Source organism: Balaenoptera borealis, assembly GCF_965194805.1.
Source record: "Balaenoptera borealis genome assembly, chromosome: 13".
Lineage (NCBI taxonomy): Eukaryota > Metazoa > Chordata > Mammalia > Artiodactyla > Balaenopteridae > Balaenoptera > Balaenoptera borealis.
In genome coordinates this window covers 105,994,597-106,016,949 of record NC_138870.1, presented here as the reverse complement: position 1 = coordinate 106,016,949, position 22,353 = coordinate 105,994,597, and the positions used below count along the sequence as shown (strand labels likewise).

General features: G+C 56.0%; 1 protein-coding gene across 1 annotated transcript; it reads left to right on the top strand.

Moving 5' to 3' along the window:
- Nucleotides 1-2,087: 2,087 nt before the first annotated feature.
- MLC1 (modulator of VRAC current 1) lies at nt 2,088-22,211 on the top strand. The gene is made up of 12 exons (XM_082350042.1): nt 2,088-2,353; nt 2,801-2,969; nt 4,412-4,501; nt 5,858-5,911; nt 6,154-6,255; nt 11,505-11,603; nt 11,973-12,044; nt 12,880-12,996; nt 14,929-14,985; nt 15,625-15,747; nt 19,431-19,583; nt 21,143-22,211. Exons 2-12 carry the CDS (start codon nt 2,805-2,807, stop codon nt 21,221-21,223), a joined length of 1,113 nt encoding a protein of 370 aa, XP_082206168.1. The 5' UTR covers nt 2,088-2,353; nt 2,801-2,804; the 3' UTR covers nt 21,224-22,211.
- The last annotated feature ends 142 nt before the right edge of the window (nt 22,212-22,353 follow it).

Sequence of the window (22,353 nt, the reverse complement as noted above, 5' to 3'; positions counted from 1 at the left end):
TAGCTTTGATGGGCATGTTTTTGTTTTACTGGGTCAGATCCCTCAGTCTGATCGACAGCCTGGGCCTGGCCTCTCCGTAGATGCACAGTGTAATTACAACCCCTTCCTGAGAGGTGGGGAGATACTCGTTCCTTAAATGATATGAAGCACTGCTAAGTCCCTGTCTTGGGCTCATTGCTGGGAATACACAAGGAAGTGGGAAAGGCCCTGGGGATTTATTGGATAAGTGGGGAGAGACGTCCCAGAACAAGAGCGTGCAACAGGGGGGCTGGCAGCTGGGCCGGGCTTCCTGCAGGGTGCCAGAGCCAGGGTGACATGCGCGGGAGCTTCCACGTCACAGGGCTGCCCCTCCCATCCCACAGCCCAAACCTCCCCTGGATTCTGGACTCTTCAACTCCACCTCATCAGCAGATCCACTTGACATCCAACAGACACCTCAGCCTCATCATCAAAACGAAACTCCTGACCTCTTGTCTTCTCCATCCCAGGTGAGGCAGCTCCAGCTGTACCGCTCAGGCCGAGAACCTTCCCGTCTCCCAAACTCCTGCCCTCCTCGCCCCACGTCGCTGGGACGGCAGATCAGGTTGGCTTGTGAAAGTCTATTGAGAATCCTGTCACTTCTCACCACCCCCACCGCTCTACCTCCATCCCCGCCAGGACCTGCTCTCACCTGTTGCCCCGCAGCCTGTGCTCCTCCCAGCTGGACTCTTCTGCCCAGAGCCTCCGAGCAAGTCCATCTCAGAGTCAAAGCCAAGCCTGTCTCCATGTCCGCAGGTGCCTCGTCCCCGGAGGCCTCACCTGCACCTTACCTCACGTGGTCCTCGTGCCCACCATCCTCCAGCCTTGACACCTCAGGGCCTTTGCACCTGCAGCAACTCTGCTCCCTGCCCGCTTCGCCTCCTTCCCAGTGAGGCCTGCCTTGACTCCCCAGGTAGCACCTTCATCCCCTCCCTGGACTTATTTGCCGTCACAGAGAGAGTCAAGTACGTCACCGTAGAACACATCCATTTATTCTTCTCGTGTGCCTCTGTCCCCCCATTAGATTGTGGACTCCACGTGAGAAGGACCGTGGCCTGCCCTGTTCACTTTGCAGATGTTCGCTGAACGGCGAGGTGAATGTTGAATCATGAGCGGGACCTCGGCAGTGGAAGACAGAGGAAGGCTCTTGAGGAACCATAGTTTGTGTGAGGGATCGGGGCTTGTTCTAGAAACTAGTGTTGCCGCCAGAAACGAGGAAGTTCTTCCCAGGACGCTTTGGGCGGTGTTTGTCCCACGATCTCTAATTCAAGGCAGCTTGTTTGATTTCTTAGAGAACAACTTTGGAAAGGCACAGAAATGGTGAAACCTGCTTAATGCTTTTCTTCAAACAAAGAGAGAAGTGAAGAGTTCCATTGGTCGGACATTTCCTGCTAGTTCCACTTACTGCTTGAAAAGACAGTTAATAAGGAGGTTTGGGAGGTTTTTCAATCTATTTAAAATCCCTTCTTGACTTCACAGTTTGTGAAAATTAATTCTAATCCTTCTTGACTGGTTGAAAAACGAAGACAACAGAGCATCCCATGATTGGAAACTGAAGCCTTTGCTCAAGCCTGATGTGGGCTTGTGGTCTGAGGAGCCGGCTTTGCAGAATGCTTTGGTTTGAGCCCTTTAAGCGCTCCTGTGAGCACAAAGACTGGCGCTGTAATTGTGGGGCGCCAGTGTCTCTGGGCGAAGTGCCCTCCCGTCCTTCCCCTCTGCTTGGTGAGCAGAAAGAAAGGGCACAGCGGGACCCGGCGCTGCCCACAGGAACCCGCGGGTCAGAATCCCAAGCAGTTCAAGGGCCAGGTCAGCTACGTTGAGCGCAGATGTGTGTGAGACCTTGTGAAGGAGGTGTTCCTTGTGTGATCACAGGGGATGGAAAAGGGCTGCCAGAAAGGATGGAGAATAAGGCTTTGGATAAAAATGTGTTTGTTTCCAAAACAGGTACCCGGCCCTCCGGCCTGCCAGGATCCTGTGCTTGGTGCAGTTCTGCGCTCGGGTACACCTTTTCTTCCGAGATGCCCACCCCAGCGCCTGCAACCTGTCTGCCTCCAGTGGACCTGACGAGGCCCCTCTGCTCCTGGCGGGGTTGGCACAGGACGGGGCAGAGCTCTGGGCCAGCAGTTATACAACCACCAAGAACCTTCCAGGATCCCTCGCTTCATGTCCTCATTGAAATTCAGGAAGCGGTCCTCCTTGCCTGGCTGAAGTGCAGTTCTGCCGGGCTTTTGTTTCGTCTGTGAATAGTTCTTGCTGGACGCCCAAGGCAGGGTGACTCGGTAACAGGAGCCCCTCACCCAGAGACCGGCGCTCCCACACCAGAAGCGCCGCAGAGGTAAGTGTGCAGACGGGAAACCCTCGCGTGGAGCACATCTGTGATCTCTTGTCCGGGTACCACCCTGAGTTTGGAGTAGCCAGCACATCATGGGACTCAAAAATGAAGCTGCCAGTGGACGTGAAATTGAGGGGGGCGGGGGTAGGGCGAAGCACTTAAAGCCTAAAGTCCTGCTGTGAATCTAGACTGTTCGGGTTTGTTTTCCTGGGAAAGTGATTTTATTCACTTGTGGAATTAACTGCTTATTTTTTTCTTACAGTACTTCTATACAAATGATATCTCTTTTACTGAAAATAACTTAAAAACAAGTATTTATTGAAAATCACTTCTTTGGGAGTTTTTTCAGAGTGATCAGAAGTGAAATTTGTAATCTTATCACAAATCAATAAGTGGCGGCGTGGTGAGTGCAGCGCTGCGGCCGCTAACGTCAGCCTTTGCCCCCGGCAGCGCCATGGCCCGGGAGGAGCTGGGCTACGACCGGGTGCCCCCACTGGAGCGCGGGCGGCCGGACGCAGGAAGCTACGCCCCGGACACCAAGCCCAGTGACCTTCAGCTGTCTTCCAGGCTGCCCCCGTGCTTCAGCCACAAGACGTGGGTCTTCTCCGTGTTGATGGGGGTGAGCAGCTCCGCGCCAGGCCCGCGGAGACACTGTCCCGCTCTGGGGCCCGCTGCCGGGGTGCTGGTCCCAGATGGCCCGGGGAAGAGCGGCCCCGGGTTACTTCTGCCTCTGAGAGACTCGTGGGTGCTGACGTGCTTATTTGCTGTGCTCTTTGAGTTATTTTCCTCTGCTGGCGAGGCTCTGTCCTGCTGGCCCTGCCGGCCTCTGGGCCGTGGCTGCTCTGTGTCCCGGCAGGGGTCGGACAGCCCAGGGCCCACGCCAAGCCTCCGGCTCATGTGTTGTACCAGGGCGGCCTCCACGACCCTCGCCTCCTGGGGGTCTGCAGAGATGGGGAGGAGGGGCCACGCTCGCAGGACGGGCCTCTGGCGGGGTGGACCGCAGGACGGCGTCCTGAGGCAGGAGGCCAGGGCCATGGGGCCAGGGAAGGCTGAGGGGCCAGGGGCCAGGGCCAGCAGGGAGGAGGGGGCAGGCCTGAGGGGACCTGGCCTGGGGTCCCGGGATGTCTCCCTTCCGATATGCTTGGATAAGCACTTGGACGACAGAAGAAGCCCTTTTGGCCTGAGCGGGCGCGGTCACCTGGGCTGGCCACTGGACGCGACTCTCTGTGGGTGGAAGCTCGGGGGTCGGTGTGCCGGGGGCTGAGATCCAGGATCCGGGCTGGGGCCTCGCCCCTCCCTGGGCCCCGGACTCCGCGGGCCAGCCCCGCGGCACCCCGGTGGTCCTGCCCGCCCTCCCCCCAGCCGCTACCCTGTGCCACCGAGACGGGAACTCCCACCGTGTGGGTCGAAGAGGACGGTCCTCCCTCCAGCCCCCGGGTGGGCGGCGGGTGGCCGGTCAGCCTCCTCTCATTCCCAGCTCCTGGGCTCTGTTGCCCGCAGCAGCCCGCGGCCACAGCCCTTGATCCCGCTGCCCTCTCCTCCCTGAGGGGTGCACCTTGGCCTCCCCCGCCCCCCGGGCCCGCGGGCCGCAGCGCTCCCATTCCGTGGTGTGCGCACGGCCCTCTGCCCACACCCGGGTCTGAGTGACCTTACACCAGTGCCCTCGGCCCCGTGGCCTCCCCCTGTGCAGGGAGTTTCCATCTCCGGTGCCTTGAGCGGGATGGGGTTGTGTGCTCGGCTCTGTGCCTGGACTGGGGGGCCCCGAGGCCCCTGAAATTGCACATGTGGGGTGAAGGCGTTTTCTGGGGAGTGGAGCCGCCGTTTCTTGCTTTGAATTTTGACAGGGTCTCCTGTCCCCCAAATAAGTGTTGATGCCCGTGACCTGCCCCTGGGGGAGGGCGGGCGGCTGCCGTCCTGCAGGGAGGAGTGAGGTCCGGCGGGATCCAGGCGTGGATGTCAGTGTTGTACAGAGTTAAGTTGTAGTCAGAGGGCTAGTTGTTCAGCCTCCTGACCTTCAGGCCTGACTGTGTTGTCACCCGAATTCGTGCTGCTGTTTTGCAGAGCTGCCTGCTTGTGACCTCGGGGTTTTCCCTCTACCTGGGAAATGTGTTTCCTTTGGAGATGGATTACCTACGCTGTGCTGCAGGTTCAGTGAGTAGCAGTCCTGTGTCAGCACTGAAGTTTGAGGTTATGCACCTGGGTTTTTTGCTCTGAGATTTACCCGTTGCTGTCACTCGCCCCTCATTCAAACTCTCTTCCTATACTTTGGCTTCGAATAGCAACTGTTGCTTTTGAAAATGATCAATGAGGCAAGTCTATCTTACCCCACAGACTCCAGAGCAAGAAACGGCACTTTGATTTCCAACACGCAGGTGCATGCTGCCCCGGGCTGCCCCATGAGCCGGCAGGGAAGCCCTCCGTGGTTTGGGGGCCACACCCCCACCCCTCCCCGAAGCTTGTACCTGCTTCTGGACTCAGAGCCGAGGCCTGGGGAGCCACCAGTCCTCATGGGGAGACGACCAGTGACTCCCACCAGCTCAAGCACAGGGCACATCCCCTGGGGTTTGGGGGGCCCTCTCGCCCATCTGCTCTCCTGTTCCAGCCCTGTCAGCATCCCCAAATGTCTGAAAACACAAGACAGATGCAGCTGCCCTTACCCTGTACCCCCCGCCACAGGTTGCCCAGCCTCCACTCCCTTAGAAGAAAACCCCTTGAAAGAATTTGACCCGTTTCCTGCCCTTCTCTCTGGAACCTCCTAGGTGGCCCTTTGTGTTCACCACTGGAGCAGCCCTGGTTGGGGGTCACAGGGGCCTCTGACCTCTGACTCAGATGGCTCCAGGGCCACGCTGACCTAGGCCGATGTCCCAGCAAAATCTTCGGTTGCGTCCTTCACCCCCAGGGGTGATGGGCTAGGGGGACCAGTCACGTGGTCCAACTGGCTCCTCCGTCGGTGCCCAGCCCCCATCCGACCCCTGCTGGGCTCGCCCACCCGCCCCCCCGCCACCAGCTCCCACTGCAGGGTCTGGGCGGGGAGGTCCCGTTGCTGCAAGAGCGAGACCGGCACGGCCCACGGGGCCCAGGCTGGCCCCCCAACTCCCCCCCGCCCTGACCCCAGGCTGGCCCTCTCCCTTGTCCTCGGCTCCGGGGACGCAGTGGGGACCTCTGACAAGGACCCCGGGGGCTCTGGGGCCCCTGAGCATTTCTGCTCCTTCACACGCAGATGGTTTCCCCTTTCTGCGTGATTCTTACCAAGACGCGCCTGGTCTCGGGCCACAGGAAGCGACATCCGCTTCTAAGCGCGTCCAGCTAGGACAGTCTTCATTTCGGTGTCTTTTTCATCATCACAACAATTAAAACTCTTTCCAGAATAATTATTTTGAAAGACCCAGGACCCTTCAGCGTCGAGAGGGACCACTGCGTCTGATGGAGGGGGACACGTCTCGGGCCACGTGGGTTTCCAGGGCACAGAGTGACCAGCGGGGACGCTCACCGGCTCTCTCTTTTCAGTGCATCCCCTCAGCCATAGTGAGCTTCGCCATCTGGAGGAGAAACGTCAGCGCGGTGAGTCCGGCCTTCTGTCCGCACCCTCTGCAGCCCTGCACCCGCGCCGTGGGGCTTCCTTCACCCCCCCTCCCTCTGCCCCCAGGGGGGCGGAGGGGCCCGAGCTCGCACGCATCCCCCCAGCTGACTCTAGGGGCCCTATCCTCGGGATGGGTGACTAATGCCAGGCTATGTGGTTGAATGTCACTTGGTTTCTTTCTTCACACAAAGGAGAACGAAACCCCTCCTGTCTTGTTTTCCAGATTCCCAACTTCCAGATACTGTTCGTGTCCACGTTTGCTGTCACCACGACGTGTTTGATCTGGTTTGGATGCAAACTTGTCCTGAACCCGTCAGCAGTAGATGTGAGTCCCTGGAAAGCCACGTGGGTCCTCCCGGGGTCACAGGAGCCGAGGGCTCTGGCCCCACTGGGTCTGCTGAGGCCTGTGGGCTCGGAGCTGGCGTTAGTGAGCTATCTGCCGGGTAGTTACACTGGAAATGTGTATCGTAGCTCTTGAGTTTGAGAATTTCATTTAGGCTTCTGAAGAAAAGAATTGTCTTTAACGCTTTCACTGATTTCAGTGGACAAATTCACTGAGTTTTGTATCTCTTTCACAACAGTTCTTAAACATTATCAGTAATGTAATAACATCTTTCATCAGATCTGCGATACCGCTGACGTAAGTTGCCCTGTTTATGTTCCGTTAAGAAAAATGGAAGAGTCTTGTCATTTAAATTACAATGCAGCAGAAAAAAAATCTCTAGGAAACAGGACCTGATCAGAGATACCTCTGCTCTGTGTTCAACACGTTTTCTTTAAGATCAGGAAAAGGGTGTGGTGGCCCGAGGACGTCTCAGCCAGGCGTGTTAGGGCATGAAAAACGGACAGACACGTGGATCTGAAAGGAGCACCTGTGCTGCCATCTTCTGCAGAAGAGACGATTTTCTGCTTTCTTGACATTTGGATTATTAAGCCCACGTAGCAAGGTTGCTGGATGTGAAAATCAATGTAAAACAATTGTTTGTGCCAGAAACAGAGATTTTGGAAAATGTTATTTAATAACAGATATCATTTTATAAAGTGCCCGGGAATAAACCTAACAAAAGGTCTGGAGACTCTTTTGCAGAAAATCATAAAGCCTCGCTGAGAATTACGATGCTTCTTTATCAAAGAAACCCTACACGGAAGTGGGCACCTGTCCCATGGGTCCGGAGCAAGTGCGCCTGCAGGCAGGACCCAGCAGGTTTAGGTGGTGACCAAGGGCCGGGGTGGAGCCCCCTTGAAGAACATGTTTGGGGACTCACCCGCACCCCACAGCCGTCCCAGCAGGACGGGAGAGCCGCCCCGGACCAGTCGGCCCAGGCAGCCCCACGTGCATGGCCGCAGCCCCGGCCCGGAGCACAGCAGTGACCAACCTGGGGGGGGCCCTGCCCCCGGCCCGCCCACCACGAAGCCGCGGCCAGTCTCCCGCAGACACAAGGAGCACAGTCTGTACGGAAGGGGACACGTTCTCTTGGAGTGGCCGACCGGTCCCAGGGTACATGAGGAGCCTTGGGAGAAAGTCAAGGGTAGCAGGGACCGCGCCGGGCGCTCACCAGCAGGAAACCACAGCGCCAACGCGCAGCTCGGAGGAGCCACACTAGTAATCAGAGGAGGTCAATGAAAGCCACAGGAGATGCCGTTTCCAGCATCGGGACGGGCTGGAGCCCAGGGTGGTTCCCTCACGTCCGGCAACTCCTACGTGCTGCTGCAGGCTCTATGGAAAAGTCCGGAATTTGCAGGTCCTTTCTGAAGAAGTACATACACTGGGAAGCCCCGTGGCACTAACCCTGGAGAGACACGCACACATGTGACCAGGCAGTGTGTTCCTAGCAGCCCTGTGGATTGTGGCAAAAACCCCAAACCAAAACAGGTAATCTAACGTCCATTACTAGGATGGTGCCCCCAAGTGCACAAAACGGATGAAGAAATTGTGAAAGATGCATGAAGCTTCGTGCTCACAGCCTCCTCCTACTGGATGGCCTCCCCTGGGGCTGGGCCTGCATCGTCCCCCAACCCAGGCCCCAGCGCCAGAGCCTGCCGTTAACCAGACCCTCAGGCTCCTGCCCCCTCGAAGGCCCAGCCAGGCCGCGTGGAGGACACAAAGCTCGGACACCTAAACACATGGAAGGACCCCAGGACCACGATGTCAGGACCACCGGTGTCCAAACACAAGGTCACAAATGGTGAAACAGGAAACTCTGCAGCGTGAGGCCGCTCAGGAAAGGGGCTGCTCCCCTCCCCTGTCTCCCTGTTGAGCCGGGCTCTGGACTTGAACCTCCGCCCTGGGGACAGCCACGTGGGGCTTCGCTGTAGGATCCCTGCTCCCTCTTTCCCACCCGCCGTCCCTGCCTTGGCTGCAGCATGTCCGCCGTGGACACCGCTTTCTTTAGGGAAGGATCCAGCTCCACAGCCTCCGACGCTCCCCTTCCACAACTGGGCCGACGTGGGCACGTCTTCGGGGTCCTCATAGGCCAGGGAGGGGCGTGAGTCCACCTGGATTCAGCTAAGCCCAGGACACACCCTCACCGCCAGCGGGAGGCTGCCAGGTCCCATAGCCTTTCCCGCACTTGGCGTCCCCAACAGCCCCCGTTTTCCCATCTGATGACGGTGTTGTGGCTTGCTGTTACCTCAGATCACACTCTCTGATCACTAGCACTTTTGAGCCCCTCTTCCTGGGTGTTTGCTCTCTTGGGCTTCCTTCCCGTCCTTGGCTTGTCCTAAATCAGGGGTCTCTTCCTGTGAACCGCAGCACTTGCTGTCACACTGTGTGTCAAGTTCCCCCGTGAGCTGCTCGACACCACGCTTTTTATTGTGGCTTCGTGACTCCAGTTGTCTTCCTTCTTCAAAACTGACAGCTCTTATTTCAAATATATTTCAGGATAAGTTTATTGAGTTCCTCAAAAAATACAGCTGGGATTCTATTACGATTACTTGATGTTTACAGAGTAATCTTGTGAGAATTGACATCTTTATTGTGTGGAGTCATCCCACTGAGAGCATAGACTGTCTCTCTACTTACTCACATCATCTCTGTCCTTTATTAGGGTTGGAAAGTTCCGTGTATTCTTGGTTAGATAATCCCTAGATAATTCACAGATGTGTTGCTAGTATGAATGGTGTCTTATTTATTAAATTATATTTTCAGATGGCTTATTGCTAGTGCAGAGAGAGGCTACTGATTTTCATTTTTTCTTTATTTTGAAATATTTGAGACTGGAAAGAATTTGCACAAATAGTACAGAGCATTCCTGTGTATCCTTCATCCTGTGTGCTCTTCATCCCCAATGAGAGCATCTTACGTGGTCAAATCAGGAAACTGACATTGGCGCATGTTAGCTTAGACCTTATTCATATTGTACCGGTTTTTAAAAATGGATTTTTGTAAGTGGACTTTGTTCCTGGAAGCTTTGCTGGACTCGTATCCTCCGAGTTTTCTGTAGGTTATGTTGGTTTCTCTATGTAGGTCACTCTATCGTCTGCAAATAACGACAGTTTAAATGCCCCTGTTCAGTCTAACCCTCTTGTTCCTTTTTCTCTATCGCTTTGGCCAGGACTTCTGCTACCGTGGGCCTCTCTGTCTTATTCCTGATTTTAAATAGGTTGTATCTAAAGAGTTTCCAATAAGTTTTTTGTTTTTTGTTTTTAATTTATTTTTGGCTGCTTTGGGTCTTTGTTGCTACTCGTGGGCTTCTCATTGCGGTGGCTTCTCTTGTTGTGGAGCACGGGCTCTAGGTGCGCAGGCTTCAGTAGTTGTGGCTCGTGGGCTTTAGAGTGTAGGCTCAGTAGTTGTGGCGCACAGGCTTAGTTGCTCTGCGGCATGTGGGATCTTCCCAGACCAGGGCTCGAACCCGTGTCCCCTGCATTGGCAGGCGGATTCTTAACCACTGTGCCACCAAGGAAGTCCCCTTTGTCTGATTTTAGAACTAGGGTTATACTGGTCTCATAAAATGAACGAGGTAGCTCTTATCTCTTTTTTGTTTTTTGCAAAACCTTGATATGATAAGAAGTCACTGCTTCTAGAAAGTTTGGTAGAACTCACCTGTAAAATCATCTCCATCCAGGGCTGTTGGTGAGGGGAGGTCTTTCATTATCAGTGTTAAAGTTTTCTGTCTCTTCTTGTGTCAAATTTTGGGTTTTATATTTTTATCAAAAGTTTATCCATATCATGCAGGTTTTCGAAATTATTAGTTTATAGTCGTTCATAATCTTGCTCACTATTTTTAATTCAAGCCAAATATAGTTATTTCTCCTTTTCATTCTGAAATGTAATTTATCTCTCTGTTGTATCTCTTATTAGTCTTTTCGAAGAACTGGCTTTGCTCTGTTAACCTCACTTTGTATTTCTGGTTGTCAGTCTCTGCCTAGAACCCTGATGAAACAGACACGTGGGATTATCTTAACAAGTCACCCATTTATTACTGGTTTCTAATATCACTACATTAGGGTCAGAATGTACAACCTATAATGTATTGATTGTTCAGAATTTACCAGGGTTTGTTTTGTGGCCTAATAGATGGTCAATTTTTGTTAGTGTTATACAAATGCTACAAAAGAATGAAAATTCTATGTTTTATTTTGCATGTACAGTTCTGTAGATCCAACTTATTAGTTGCATTTGTTTTTAAATGTAGGATTTTTAGAAATCATCATTGAGGGTATAGTGAGGCCAAGAGATCAGGAGACGACTGCCACTGCAAAGACAGTTTATCACAGGTGCCAAGAGGAGGGGGCCCCAGGGCCGGTGAGGAGGCAGGGAGAGCGGACACGTGGGCAGGAGCCTTCACTGGGTTTCCGCAGGGAGAGATGCGAGGCAGGGTGGGCAGGCGCAGGACCGGCCAGCGTGAATAATCTCGGTGGGCTCAGGGCGGAGGGGCTGCCCAGGTGATTGGGGCAGGTGGCGGGAGAGGCCCATAGAGGCTCTCGATTGGTTGGTTTTATTTTATTTTATTATTTTTTTGGCCGCGCTGCATGGGATCCTAGTTTCCCGACCAAGGATTGAACCCGGCCACGGCAGTGAAAACGCCGAGTCCTAACCACTGGACTGCCAGGGAATTCCCGATTGGTTGGTTTTATATCACACAGTTAACTCAACTTTGTTGGTGTATTGTCCTGTGGATTTAAACACAGGCATGGATTTCTGTAACTGCCAACAGTCAGGACATGCAACAGCTCCATAACCGCCAACCCCCTGGTGTTTTCTCCTTGGGACAATTACTCACAGAGCTGCTATAAACGTGGGCAGGTTTTAGTGTGAACGTAAGTTTTCATCCCTTTAGAGTAAATACCCAGGAGAGACCAACCACTAAGGAAGGCTGAGATCAGGGCAGACTACAACCCGAGGGCCAAATCCAGCCCTTGAGCCAACAATAATTTAAAATCAAAAACCCACCAACCAACAAACAAAAAGATATACGTGAGTCAGAGGTGGTTTGCGTGCCTGGCATCTGGCTTTGGACAGAAAAGTTGCCGAGACTTTGAAGAGGCATCTAAGCCCCTTCGTGGGATTGTCCACGTTTACGGAATGAAAGCGAAGAAGCCGGTTTTACAGACGTGTGTGTTCTCCTTTGGCAGATCAATTTCAATCTGATTCTGCTGCTTCTGCTGGAGCTTTTCATGGCGGCCACGGTGATCATCTCTGCGCGGTCCGGCGAGGCGCACTGCAGGCAGAAGGTCGGTCCAGCCTGAGGCACAGCTGCGCCGCAGACCTGGCTGCGGAGCGAGGGGCCAACGGCCCCGGGGAGGCAAACCTGGGGATGCGGCCCCACCGCCTCCGTAGCCTGATGCTGATCAAGTAACACCACCCCCACCCCCCAGCAGTGTTACGCGCAGAGACCAAGTCCGCCTAAAGTATCACCCTGTAAACTAGGACTTCAGCAATCAAACACATTTTCACGTGCCACGAGAAGGTCCGTGTTTGAGCTTTTGCGCTGAAGCCTGAAGCTCCAGGAGCGTCTTCCAGATGCTCACGTTTCAGACCATCGCCCGAGCGACGGCCTGGACGGACGGCCACCCCTGTGATGTGGTTTTGTTTCTTTTCAGGGCTCCGTCTCCGAGAGCACCAACATTCTGTATGAAGTGACATTTCCTGCTCGGGTCCTGAAATCCTATTCCGTAAGAAAAGCTTTTCTTTCTCCTTATTTTATTTCATTGTTGGGGGGAGTACTTGATAAATATGGTGTAGGCGTGTCCCTGGTACACGAACTGTCCTGGTTGACAGTACACCCCCTTTTACTCTCAGTGTGTCCATAAATTATATGTTAATTGTGTTTTCACTTGTTTATGTCCTCTCCAAAATTTTTTAGTCTACTCGTTCTATTACTGAAAGATCTGTTAAAAACCTCCCAATCTGTGGGCATTATCGATTTGTCTTTGTAATTCTGTAGCTTTTCACCATAGAGTTTTGGAGCCTGGGTTTTTAGGTACACGAAAGTTTAGAATTCCTTCCTTCCTTCTTTCCTTTTTTTTTTAAATCATTACGAGCAACTCTCTCTAGTAATGGCTTTTGCCATAGAACATATATTGTTAACTACATCAGTTATCTCTTGGTTAATATCTTCCCAGTGTATCTTTCCCTCTTCTTCCACCTCTTTCTGTCCTTACATTTGGGCAGTTTCTGTACAGAGTGTTGGTGCCGTTTGAATTGCGCTGGTTCACTCAGAGCGCAGTTCCTGACACCTTCATGTTTATTTCTCCATCTTTTTGTTTCCTATCTTCTGTGCCTTTTCCCACCTTCCTTTGAATTGGCAGGAGCTTCTTCCTTCCCTTTCCCACGAATTTGGGTTGGAAATATGCGTTTTCCATATCCCCTTGGAGGTTATCCTCAGCGTCTCAGCACGGGGCGCCCTGACGCTCTGCCCTGAACTCACAGGACCCTCCGCACCCCCGCCCCCTTCCAGGGACCCCGGGGAGCCTGCCCGTTCCCCTGGGTGACACTCTCTGCCCCCAGGTCATCGAGGTGATCGCCGGTGTCTCCGCCATCCTTGGAGGGGTCATCGCTCTGAACGTGGATGACGCCATCTCAGGCCCGCACCTTTCGGTGACGTTCTTTTGGATCTTAGTGGCCGTGAGTACACCCTGGGTGGCCCTCGTCAGTGTGGCCGACCTTTGAGCTCGGTTTTGGGGCAGTCAGGCAGGAAAGCGGCGGGAGGAGGGGCGGGGGTGGGGAGTGGGCGCTGGTGGGCCGAGCAAGATGCTTCCCAGGTCCTCGTGGGCCCCAGACCAGGGCGATTTGGGAACCGAGGATTAAATGAGTCGGGATGTTAGCTGGTATTATTATTATTATTTTAAAACTGGCTTGAGGATACTAGTACCTCATACAGATGTATTTCTGTAATTATGATACTATTTACTCCCTCAGATTAGCTATTATTTTTTTTAATATGAATTTATTTATTTATTTTTGGCTGTGTTGCCGCGCGGGCTTTCTCTAGTTGCGGCGAGCAGGGGCTACTCTTTCATTGCGGTGCACGTGCTTCTCATTGTGGTGGCTTCTCTTGTTGCGGAGCACGGGCTCTAAGCGCGGGCTTCAGTAGTTGTGGCTTGCGGGCTCTAGAGTGCAGGCTCAGTAGTTGTGGCTCACGGGCTTAGTTGCTCCACGGCATGTGGGATCTTCCCGGACCAGGGCTCGAACCCGTGTCCCCTGCATTGGCAGGTGGATTCTTAACCACTGCGGCACCGGGGATGCGGTAGCTGCTATTAGTATTTTATATTTTTTTGTATTAGTTTCCCTGAAAAATACTTGTTTTATTATTTTATAACATTCATATTGTTTTATAATACTTTTTAAAATGTAATACATTTATATTATTTTACATTGAATACGACTACCGTAAATCCCTAGCACCGCACCTGGTGCTTGGTAAGTGCTTACTGACTACACGGTCACTGTTTTAAACATGGGCCTTTCATCCTTTCATAAGTAAGTCCAAGTTGACTTACGTAATTTAATGTTGTTTAGCGTTTAGCTGAAATGCGGCGCGGGGAACACACGGCCCCCAGGCCTTGGCCCCCCTTGGCTGTGCTGCCGGTGGGTGTGGGCCACACATCCGCTTGGAGCAGCTGCGATGGGCCCTGCACACCCGAGTTTCCACGTGTCACGAGATGCCCCCAAACCCCAGGCTCCTGTGCTTTGTGCTCCCACACCAAGCGCCTGGGCATTTCCTTTTCCTTTGTGGGCGTGTGGATGGGTCACTGGGGCCCGGACACACTTGGGCCCAGCAGGCTGTGCTGCGCTGGGGCGGCGGAGGGTGCTGGGCGCCTGGACCCCCGGCGGGGGGCAGGTGGGTGGCAGGGGGCTGGGCCCCGCACTCAGCAACCTCGAGGAAGTCTTGTGCTCCCCTGAGCTTCCCTCTGCCCGAATCGTGTAGAACTAAATCAAGCTCCTTACGATAAGTGGGAAAAGGCCTTTATTGATTACAAAGGGACAGGAGTGCTGGTCCAATGGAGGAGCCCCCAGTGGTCAAGCATGGTGGGCAGGGGCACGGTGTCTCCGGGGGCCCTGAGTCTGATAGCCCAACTGAGCCCGCCAGCGGCCAGCTGGTACTCCCTCCAGAAATGCGGCATCGTGAAGGTGGCACCGCTGAGGGTCAGCTGAGGCCTCCCCATCAAGGAGGCCAGCGAACTGACAAGAAACACGAAGCGTGATCATCCATTGGGTCCTGAGCTGGGAACAGACCCAGCTGGACCAGGACATCATCGGGACAATTGCAAGTCCGAACACAGACCCTGCCTTGGACAAAGCTGCTGAGTCTGTGTTACGTCTCCCCGGTGCAGTGCTGAATGGAGACGGAGCAGGAGACACGCACACAAGTATTTAGGGGCGGGTGCCACATCTGAGAGAGCAGGTGTGAGGGTTCCAGGGTTCCAGCCTCTCTTGCACGGATCCCCGGCTCTCCTGGCGACCAGCATGGCCCGAATCAGAACGGGAGGGCACATGTTTGGCATCTGACTTGTTGGGCTCTCATCTCTGAAGCCTTTCTTTTTCCTTTTCTCTTAGTGTTTTCCAAGTGCCATTGCCAGTCACGTGACAGCAGAGTGTCCCAGCAGATCTCTGGTAGGTGAAGCCCGGCCGGGTTCCAGACACCCGCGGAGCGATCTGCCGGGCTGGGCGGGGTCGGGGGCGAGCATCTGAGGGGCGTCTGCAGGCTGCGGGCTTGAGGGGGGGCCTTGCCGCTGTCCGAGGCCTGGGCTGTCCGTGGAAGTAAGCAGAAAGGGCCCATTTGGCATAAGAGTCGGGAGAGATTCCTGGGACTCAGCGGAGGCGGCGTCCTGTCCGGCTGTGGATGTCGGACAGTGACAGTCGCTCAACCGGCCCAAATGCCCTGCGGCGTGAGCGTCCGAGCTGGTGCTGAGCTCAGCCGACACCTGGGCCTGCGTGGCCTCTGAGCTGGTCCACGCATCGCTCTCCGAGGCGGGAGGGCCTTGGGAGGTCACAGGAGCAGGTCGGAGGGCACTGGGAGGAGGCCATCGATTCCTAAGTGCTATTAGTGCGCATAAGTTGAGAAAGCTTGCGAGACACGTGGTGAGCTTTGAATTAACGGGCAAACCGAGCACAGAGACTCAGCAGGTGCCCCACGCTGGACGCAGACACACGTCAACTCATAACTCCCGCTGTGTGGTTGCCGGGCTGCACCCTCCGTCCGGGCAGTGGCTCCCAGACCCCGACCTCCCACGCTTGTCTGCTTCCCGCCAGGTGGAGGTGCTGATAGCCATCTGCAGCCTCGCGGCCCCGCTGCTGTTCACGGCCTCGGGGTACCTGTCCTTCAGCGTGATGAGAATCATGGATGTCTTTAAAGATTACCCGCCAGCCTTCAAGGTGGGTGTTCTTTTATTTTATTTTAAACTCTATAGGAACACGATGCCGCTGAGCAGTGCTGAGCCGCTGCCCACGTCGGGGCAGGTGGCCGGAGCTGGCTTTGCACACGCCTGACGTGCACGGAGCCGGTTCTGCTAATTGGCTTTTCTCCGCGGACAGTGACGCGTCTGTGCACCGTCCTCTGGTGCCTGTTCGGCCCGGGACCGCTCCGCTGCTTCTGTTCTCCTCTGGGCTGCTCTGCCCTGAGCAGCCCCCCAGACACCCCTCTTCACAGGCGCCTTACATTTTCTCGGCCCTGTTCCCATCCACTTGCGTTTTAGAGTCACCGTTTGTCCAGTTTCATGAGAGACCCTGCTGGTTCCTGGGTAAACTGAGGGGAGTGAGAGCCTCCCGTCTAAGGGGGCTTCTCGGGGGTCCAGCATCCTCCCCGCAGGCTCGGGCTCCAGGTGAGGTTAGTCTTCAGATGCCCCGCGGCGTTTCCAGTGTAGACAGTGTTTGCCCCCCAATGTTTATCATGAGAAATTTCAAACATACAGAAGAGCTGAAAGGTTAATGCAGTGAACACTGAGATTCCCTGGTGGCTTCCGTGCGTGTCCGTGCGCGTGTTTATGCTGACGGGTGGGTGGAGCACACACCCGGCATCGTTTTCCAGAAGCATCTGAAAGCGAGTGGCAGAGGTTTGAGGTGACCCCTCGCCCTTAGGTGCTCTGGCATCTCAACAGTAAGGACAGTCTCCTGCACCCCTGAGGTGGCTGACGTCCTAGGTGACAGCACGTTGTCCCCTCAGACCATTGCCCGCTGCCTGGGCCACAGGGGAGGCCGGGGCGCTCACACCTGCGCCTGCCCGAGAACCCCACGGGGGACGCGTGCTTGTCATTGTCGGCAGAGCGCTGCGTCCTTTGTTCCCTGACGCCCAGGGTGACCCACCCCTGGGCTCCCAGATGCCGGCACATCATCCTCTCCGGTCAGACGCTTGAGATGGCCCGGGCTCACCTGGTCCTGGTCCTGCCCTGTCCCGCCCTCGCCCCTGGAGGGGGAGCCGTGTACCCATTCCTGTGGGGGCATCATTACGCCGGAGCCCTGTCAGTGGACGGAGCTGAGAAATACATGTCTACTTAAAGATCCCTAACGTATCTTGCTATTTCCAATTCAAATTTTACATTCTAGGGTTTTTTTCCCCTTAACCTCTGTTATTTTATATTTGCATCATTTTTCTCTTAGTCCAAAAATCCTGGTAACACTGAATATAGTTACTGCTTAATTTTGCCTGACAACTCACACGTGTTCACAACTACAGGCCCCATTTTCTAGCAGCAGCGCCCCTGCTGGGTGAGGGACGGCTCTCTGTACGCACTCGGAGGTACGGTCATGTGCTCCGTGAGGGAATCCCCCTTCTGTGAGGGGTCCTGCTACACAGTCAAGTTTAATGGTTTCTCTTTGTATTCAGCTTTAGGCTCTGATGCTTTTTTCCCTCTTAATAGTATTTTTGAATATATAAAACTTTCACACGGTTCAAGTCAAATCATCCGAAAGGCAACCTCAGAGGAGTCGTGGTCCCATCCACGGCTTCCCCGATTCTTTCTACAGGCAACCGTGCATATTATTATATTCCTTCTTTCCTACAAAACAGGTCACTCTAATCACACTTCTACACCTTACCTTTTGTTTTTTTAACTTAATTTCTCCTGGGGGCTCCCGTGTTCCCTCCCGCCTACGGTCTGAGAGCACCTGCTCCTCCGTAGCCGGGGAGGGTTGCCACACTGGGCTCTGTAACACAGGTGACAGACAGAGCCTCGGGTGGGGCTGTTACGTGCATCTCTCTGGAAACGGGTGACCTCTTACTGTGTCTACAGTGTGCACTTCTCCAGTAACCTCCGTCCGTGTCTCCTGACCACCTTCTAGTGGGCTTTGAGAACGCTGCTGACACAGGGAGCCCGGCGCTCCGTCAGACACGGAAGATGCAAGCAGCGGCCTCAGCCTGGCAGCGGTTTTCACCCTGCTTGTTGTGATTTCTGTCATGTGGAAGCTTTGTCGTCGTCGTGGTTGTTGTTTTTACATAGTTAAATTTGTCAATATTTTCCTGTATTGCTTCTAGATTTTAAGTCACAATTAGAAAGGCTCGTACTTGTGTTTCCGCTGGAGTTTAGCCTGGAGTGCAGCACAAGGAGTGGGCCCCATCGGACTTTTCTCAAATGGCTCGTGGTTCAAACGCTGTTTATTAAAAAGCCCACCTTTTCCTCAGTCACCTGAGACTCTGCCTTTATCACGCACTGAGCTTCGGTCTGTTTGCATCTGTTTCTGCCCTGACTGTCCCCCCTCGGCCGGTCTGTGCCGCCAGGTGCACCCCGGAGATTTGCACCGGGCATCGCCACCTGGCCTGCTCGATGCCTCGCGGCCGGCTGCCCTGCGTTTCGGGGCTGACTCACTTCTGTCGCTTGCTGGTTCTTCTATATGAATGTTTGTTTGTTTGTTTATTTATTTATTTATTTATGGCTGCGTTGGGTCCTTGCTGCTGCACATGGGCTTTCTCTAGTTGCGGTGAGCGGGGGCTATTCTTCGTTGCAGTGCGCGGGCTTCTCATTGCAGCAGCTTCTCTTGTTGTGGAGCACGGGCTCTAGGCACGCAGAGCTTCAACAGTTGTGGCACGTGGGCTCAGTAGTTGTGGCGCACGGGCTCTAGAGCGCGGGCTCAGTAGTTGAGGCGCACGGGCTTAGTTGCTCCGCGGCATGTGGAATCTTCCCGGACCAGGGCTCGAACCCGTGTCCCCTGCATTGGCAGGCGGATTCTTAACCACTGCGCCACCAGGGAAGTCCCTATATGAATTTTAGAATCACCCTGCCTGGCTCTAGATAGCCAGCCCAATGTTGCATTTTTTAAAAAACTGGACTCATGGTTAAATGTGCACATAAACTTCAGAGGTGTTGTCTTTTTGGTTTTTTTTAACAGTGACATTTTCTGGGTTCTTCTTTGTCTTAATGTTATGCTGTTTTGTACTTCTGAGGCTGGAAGGGCACCCCTGCAGTGTGGCGAGGGGCCAGTGCTTTGTGGATGTCTTTGCAGCCACTGGGGCTTCCTCTGTGCTGGTGGAGGGCCGTCTCCCGAGGCTCCCCCCGCACCACCCCGCTCCCTCTACTCCCGGGCAGACCCCTCCTCCCCAGCAACCAGTGCCGGACCCTCCAGCCTCGAGACTGATCTGTCCCGCCGCCCCGGACCCGCCCCTCTCTCTCGTCCGGCTCGGGGCCTCCACAGCAGACCTCCGCCCCATCTGGGCACCCTCGGCGAGGCCACGGGTGGTTTCAGTGGCTCCGCTGTGGACCCGAGTGGTTGTTGGGAGGCCTGGACGACTTGACCCGGGCAGCGGCACCATCACGGGGCCTGGCTGCCTGCGGGTCATCTTCGTGTCCCTCCGTTAAACCCAGAGCAGAAGTGATTTCCTCAACTCTCTCTCACTGAGACAGAATGTTGCTGCTCAGGCTGGTGACATAATAGGGCACAGGGGAGTGAGATCCTGAAACCGCTCCACACAGGCTGCTGCGGGGCTCATGGTCTGTGCTTCGGGGCCACGGCCTGGGAAGCCCGTGCGTGGCCTCCCTGGGCGGCGGGCCCATGCAGTGGGGGCCTGGGGGCGGCCGAGAGCCGGGAGGAGAGGCGCTGGGCTGCCCACCGCCTGTCTCCACCCCCAGCCGTCCTACGACGCGCTCCTGCTGCTGCTGATGCTGGAGCTGCTGCTGCAGGCGGGCCTCAACACGGCCACGGTCATCCAGTGCGTGCGCTTCAAGGCGGGCGCGTCCTGGGACGCCGCACAGACCGGCCCGCAGGGACGCCCGGCGGAAGAGGTGAGTGGCCTCCGAGCGAGCGTGGCTCCCCGTCCCGTCCCCTCCCGTCCCAGTGGGGCTGTCTTCCCAGGGCCCTGGGCAAAGCGACGCCCACCTGCGCTGACTTCTTTCCAGACCTGTTGGGTCGCTTCGTATTTTTTAAAACACCCCAGAAGAATCTTGGAAAGGTACAATACGTTATACGCTTTTTAAGCCAGCCAGGCAAACGCAAATCCATTTCTGGAAAGGTGTTATGGACTGAATGCTTCCAGTTCTACTCTTACAAACGTAGACGAGAACTTGGCAAACATCTGCATGGATCACAGAGCTTTCCCTCTGCGGCTCGTCAGGGTGCCCACTACAGACGTGGCGTCGGCGACCCCTGGCCGGCGGGCTCTGAGGGGCACGCCAGCCCCTCGGCCAGGCTCAAGGCCGCTGCACTTTCCCCAGGCCCTGCCTCTTGTCCCCCACAGCTGACAGGCTCCTCCCCGTGAGCTGCCCGCTGTCCTCCAGGGGCACGATGCTCCGGGTGCCTGGGCGGCTGCTGCAGGGCCCTCCAGGGCCACCCTGGGTGGACCGGGCACTCCTCCCGCCCAGCCACCACCCGGGCCCACCCCGTCTCACGTCCTGCTCTCCTGCAACACGTCCAGCGCGGCCAGCCTCCTGCCTCCGCCACCCTGTCGCCCCACGAGGCTGCTCCCGCCCTCCCTGGGGGACGCACTCCGGCCGTTGGCCCTTCCTCAGCCACCCTGCACGCTCCACCTCTCCCTCCATTGCACTTCTCATATGGCGTCGTTTGGTTGTCGTTTTTACCCGGGTGTGGTCAGTCCCCGGCAGGGTTGGCTTTGTCCCTGGGTCCCACGTGAGGCCCCCCTGGTTCTGTGTCAGGACGCCAAGGTGCAGCGTCAGGCCGATGAATCCTCCCCCCACGTTCCAGAACTGCCAGCTCTGGGGGCTCGGCCGGGCAGCTGTCCTCCCTGTTTGGTGACCGCTGCCTCAGGCGTCCTCCCTCCCCTGGTGTCATGCCCTGGAGACGCCTTCACAGCCTCCGGGGCCGGGTCAAGACCCCTTCTCTGTGGAGTGTCCAGCCTCTGCCCCCAGGAAGAGCTTGGAGGGACTTACCCCTGCACCCTGGTGTGTATCATTCCACAGTCAGCAGTATTTACTGAGCACCTACTGAATGCAGACGCTGCTCTGCCAGGTGCTGGGATGCAGACCCACAGGAAGAGGCCTCACGAGGCAGGTGCAGGTTCCACCTGAGCCCCCGGCTCCTCGGCTGTTCGGAGGATGCCCGCTCACGGCAGCCTCCCACCCCCCATCCAGAGCCCACCCCCCATCCAGGGCCCACCCCCCATCCAGAGCCCACCCCCATCCCAGGCCCCGCCCCGCATCCAGAGCCCACCCCCCATCCAGAGCCCACCCTGCAGCCCAGGCCCCGCCCCTGCGGAGGACATGTGCTCTGGGTCGCGGCCGGAGGTGCCGGGGCTCTGGGACAGCAGAGTAGTGAGAGGGAACTGAGCCTCCTTCCTGCTTCCTGCCGCCTGGGTGGCCCGGGACAAATAACTCTTTGCCTGTCTCAGTCACAGGTGGCCAGAAGCCCCCTGAAGGAGTTTGACAAGGAGAAAGCGTGGAGAGCCGTCATGGTGCAAATGGCCCAGTGACTGCGGACCCAGCTCGTTAACTTAACGCACAGACACTAGTTGTCCCTGAGCCGCGACCTTCCAGCTCGCCCCTCCCCTTTCGTAGGGCAGGCTGGGCTGCAAGGTGTTTTCATTTCTTACCGTAGTTTAATTTTGAAATAGGCAAACGTTGACTATTTTGCGCTGACTGCGGGGGTTGGAATCAGTTCAGTGCTCCCGAGGTGGTCTAACCACAGGAGCAGTGGTACGGGGCCCCCAGGTGAGGGAGGGGCCCACGCTAGAGCTGAATTCTCCAGGCACTGATATTTGGGCAACCACGGGTCTCCGGGTTCCCGGTCCAACCAGTGACCGGCTGCCGGTGTCTGCTCCTCTGAACCTCGCCTGGCCTCCCTGCCCTGCTTTTGTTGAGCACCTACTGTCCGCAGCCAGCACACACACCGTGCGTGGATCTCACCCATTTCGGCTCTTCTCTTCTTGGGGGCCCAGCCCGCTGAGTGAGCGTGGATTCCTTGACGAGGGCAGAGCTGCTTCCGCCCCGTCTCGAGAGCCCGTGGAGCTACCTCCCCCGGAGCCGGGGGTGCAGGGCGGCCCCCACCCCCAATGCGCAGCTTTCCCCACGTGAAACCCACCTGCCTGCATTTCTGCTCTCTCTGTACTTAAACCCACTCTTTCCGGAAGGGCCCCCGTTCAGTGGCCCTGGTCCATGTACGGGTGTCCTACACAGCCAGTGGAGACCCAGCTCAGCAGCGGTCAGCCTGCACCCATCCTGAGCCCTCTGTCAACGATGCTGGGGTCGACCCCGTCCACTGTGGCAGCTCAGTGTTCTCTGGGGTGGGGCCGTTGTCCAAGGCTCTGAAAACTGACAGCTCACATCTCCACGTCTCGGTGGCCTCCGTGTCCCGGGCGGGCCAGGAAGACAAATGCCTTGGTCAGTTCCCCAAACAAGCACGGGGTCAGCAAGGTGGCTCTCACCTGCACACGAGCAGACCCCACCCAGACGCAGCCCACGGGGCCACCTCCCCTTCCTGCAACTCCCCAGCCTGGACAGGAGCCACGGGGACAGGGCAGGTGATGCTGATGTCTCCTGGAGGTCCAGAAAGTCTGAGCCTTAGAGCTGGAATGAGGTGCCTGGGGACTTAACACAGGCCTGC

Bases quoted from the DNA above. Each gene is read 5' to 3' on its own strand.
- MLC1 (XM_082350042.1), top strand. From the start codon at position 2,805: ATGGCCCGGGAGGAGCTGGGCTACGACCGGGTGCCCCCACTGGAGCGC. The intron at 5,912-6,153 runs GTGAGTCCGGCC...CTTGTTTTCCAG, and splicing joins GGAGGAGAAACGTCAGCGCG to ATTCCCAACTTCCAGATACT. The intron at 15,748-19,430 runs GTGGGTGTTCTT...CTCCACCCCCAG, and splicing joins ATTACCCGCCAGCCTTCAAG to CCGTCCTACGACGCGCTCCT.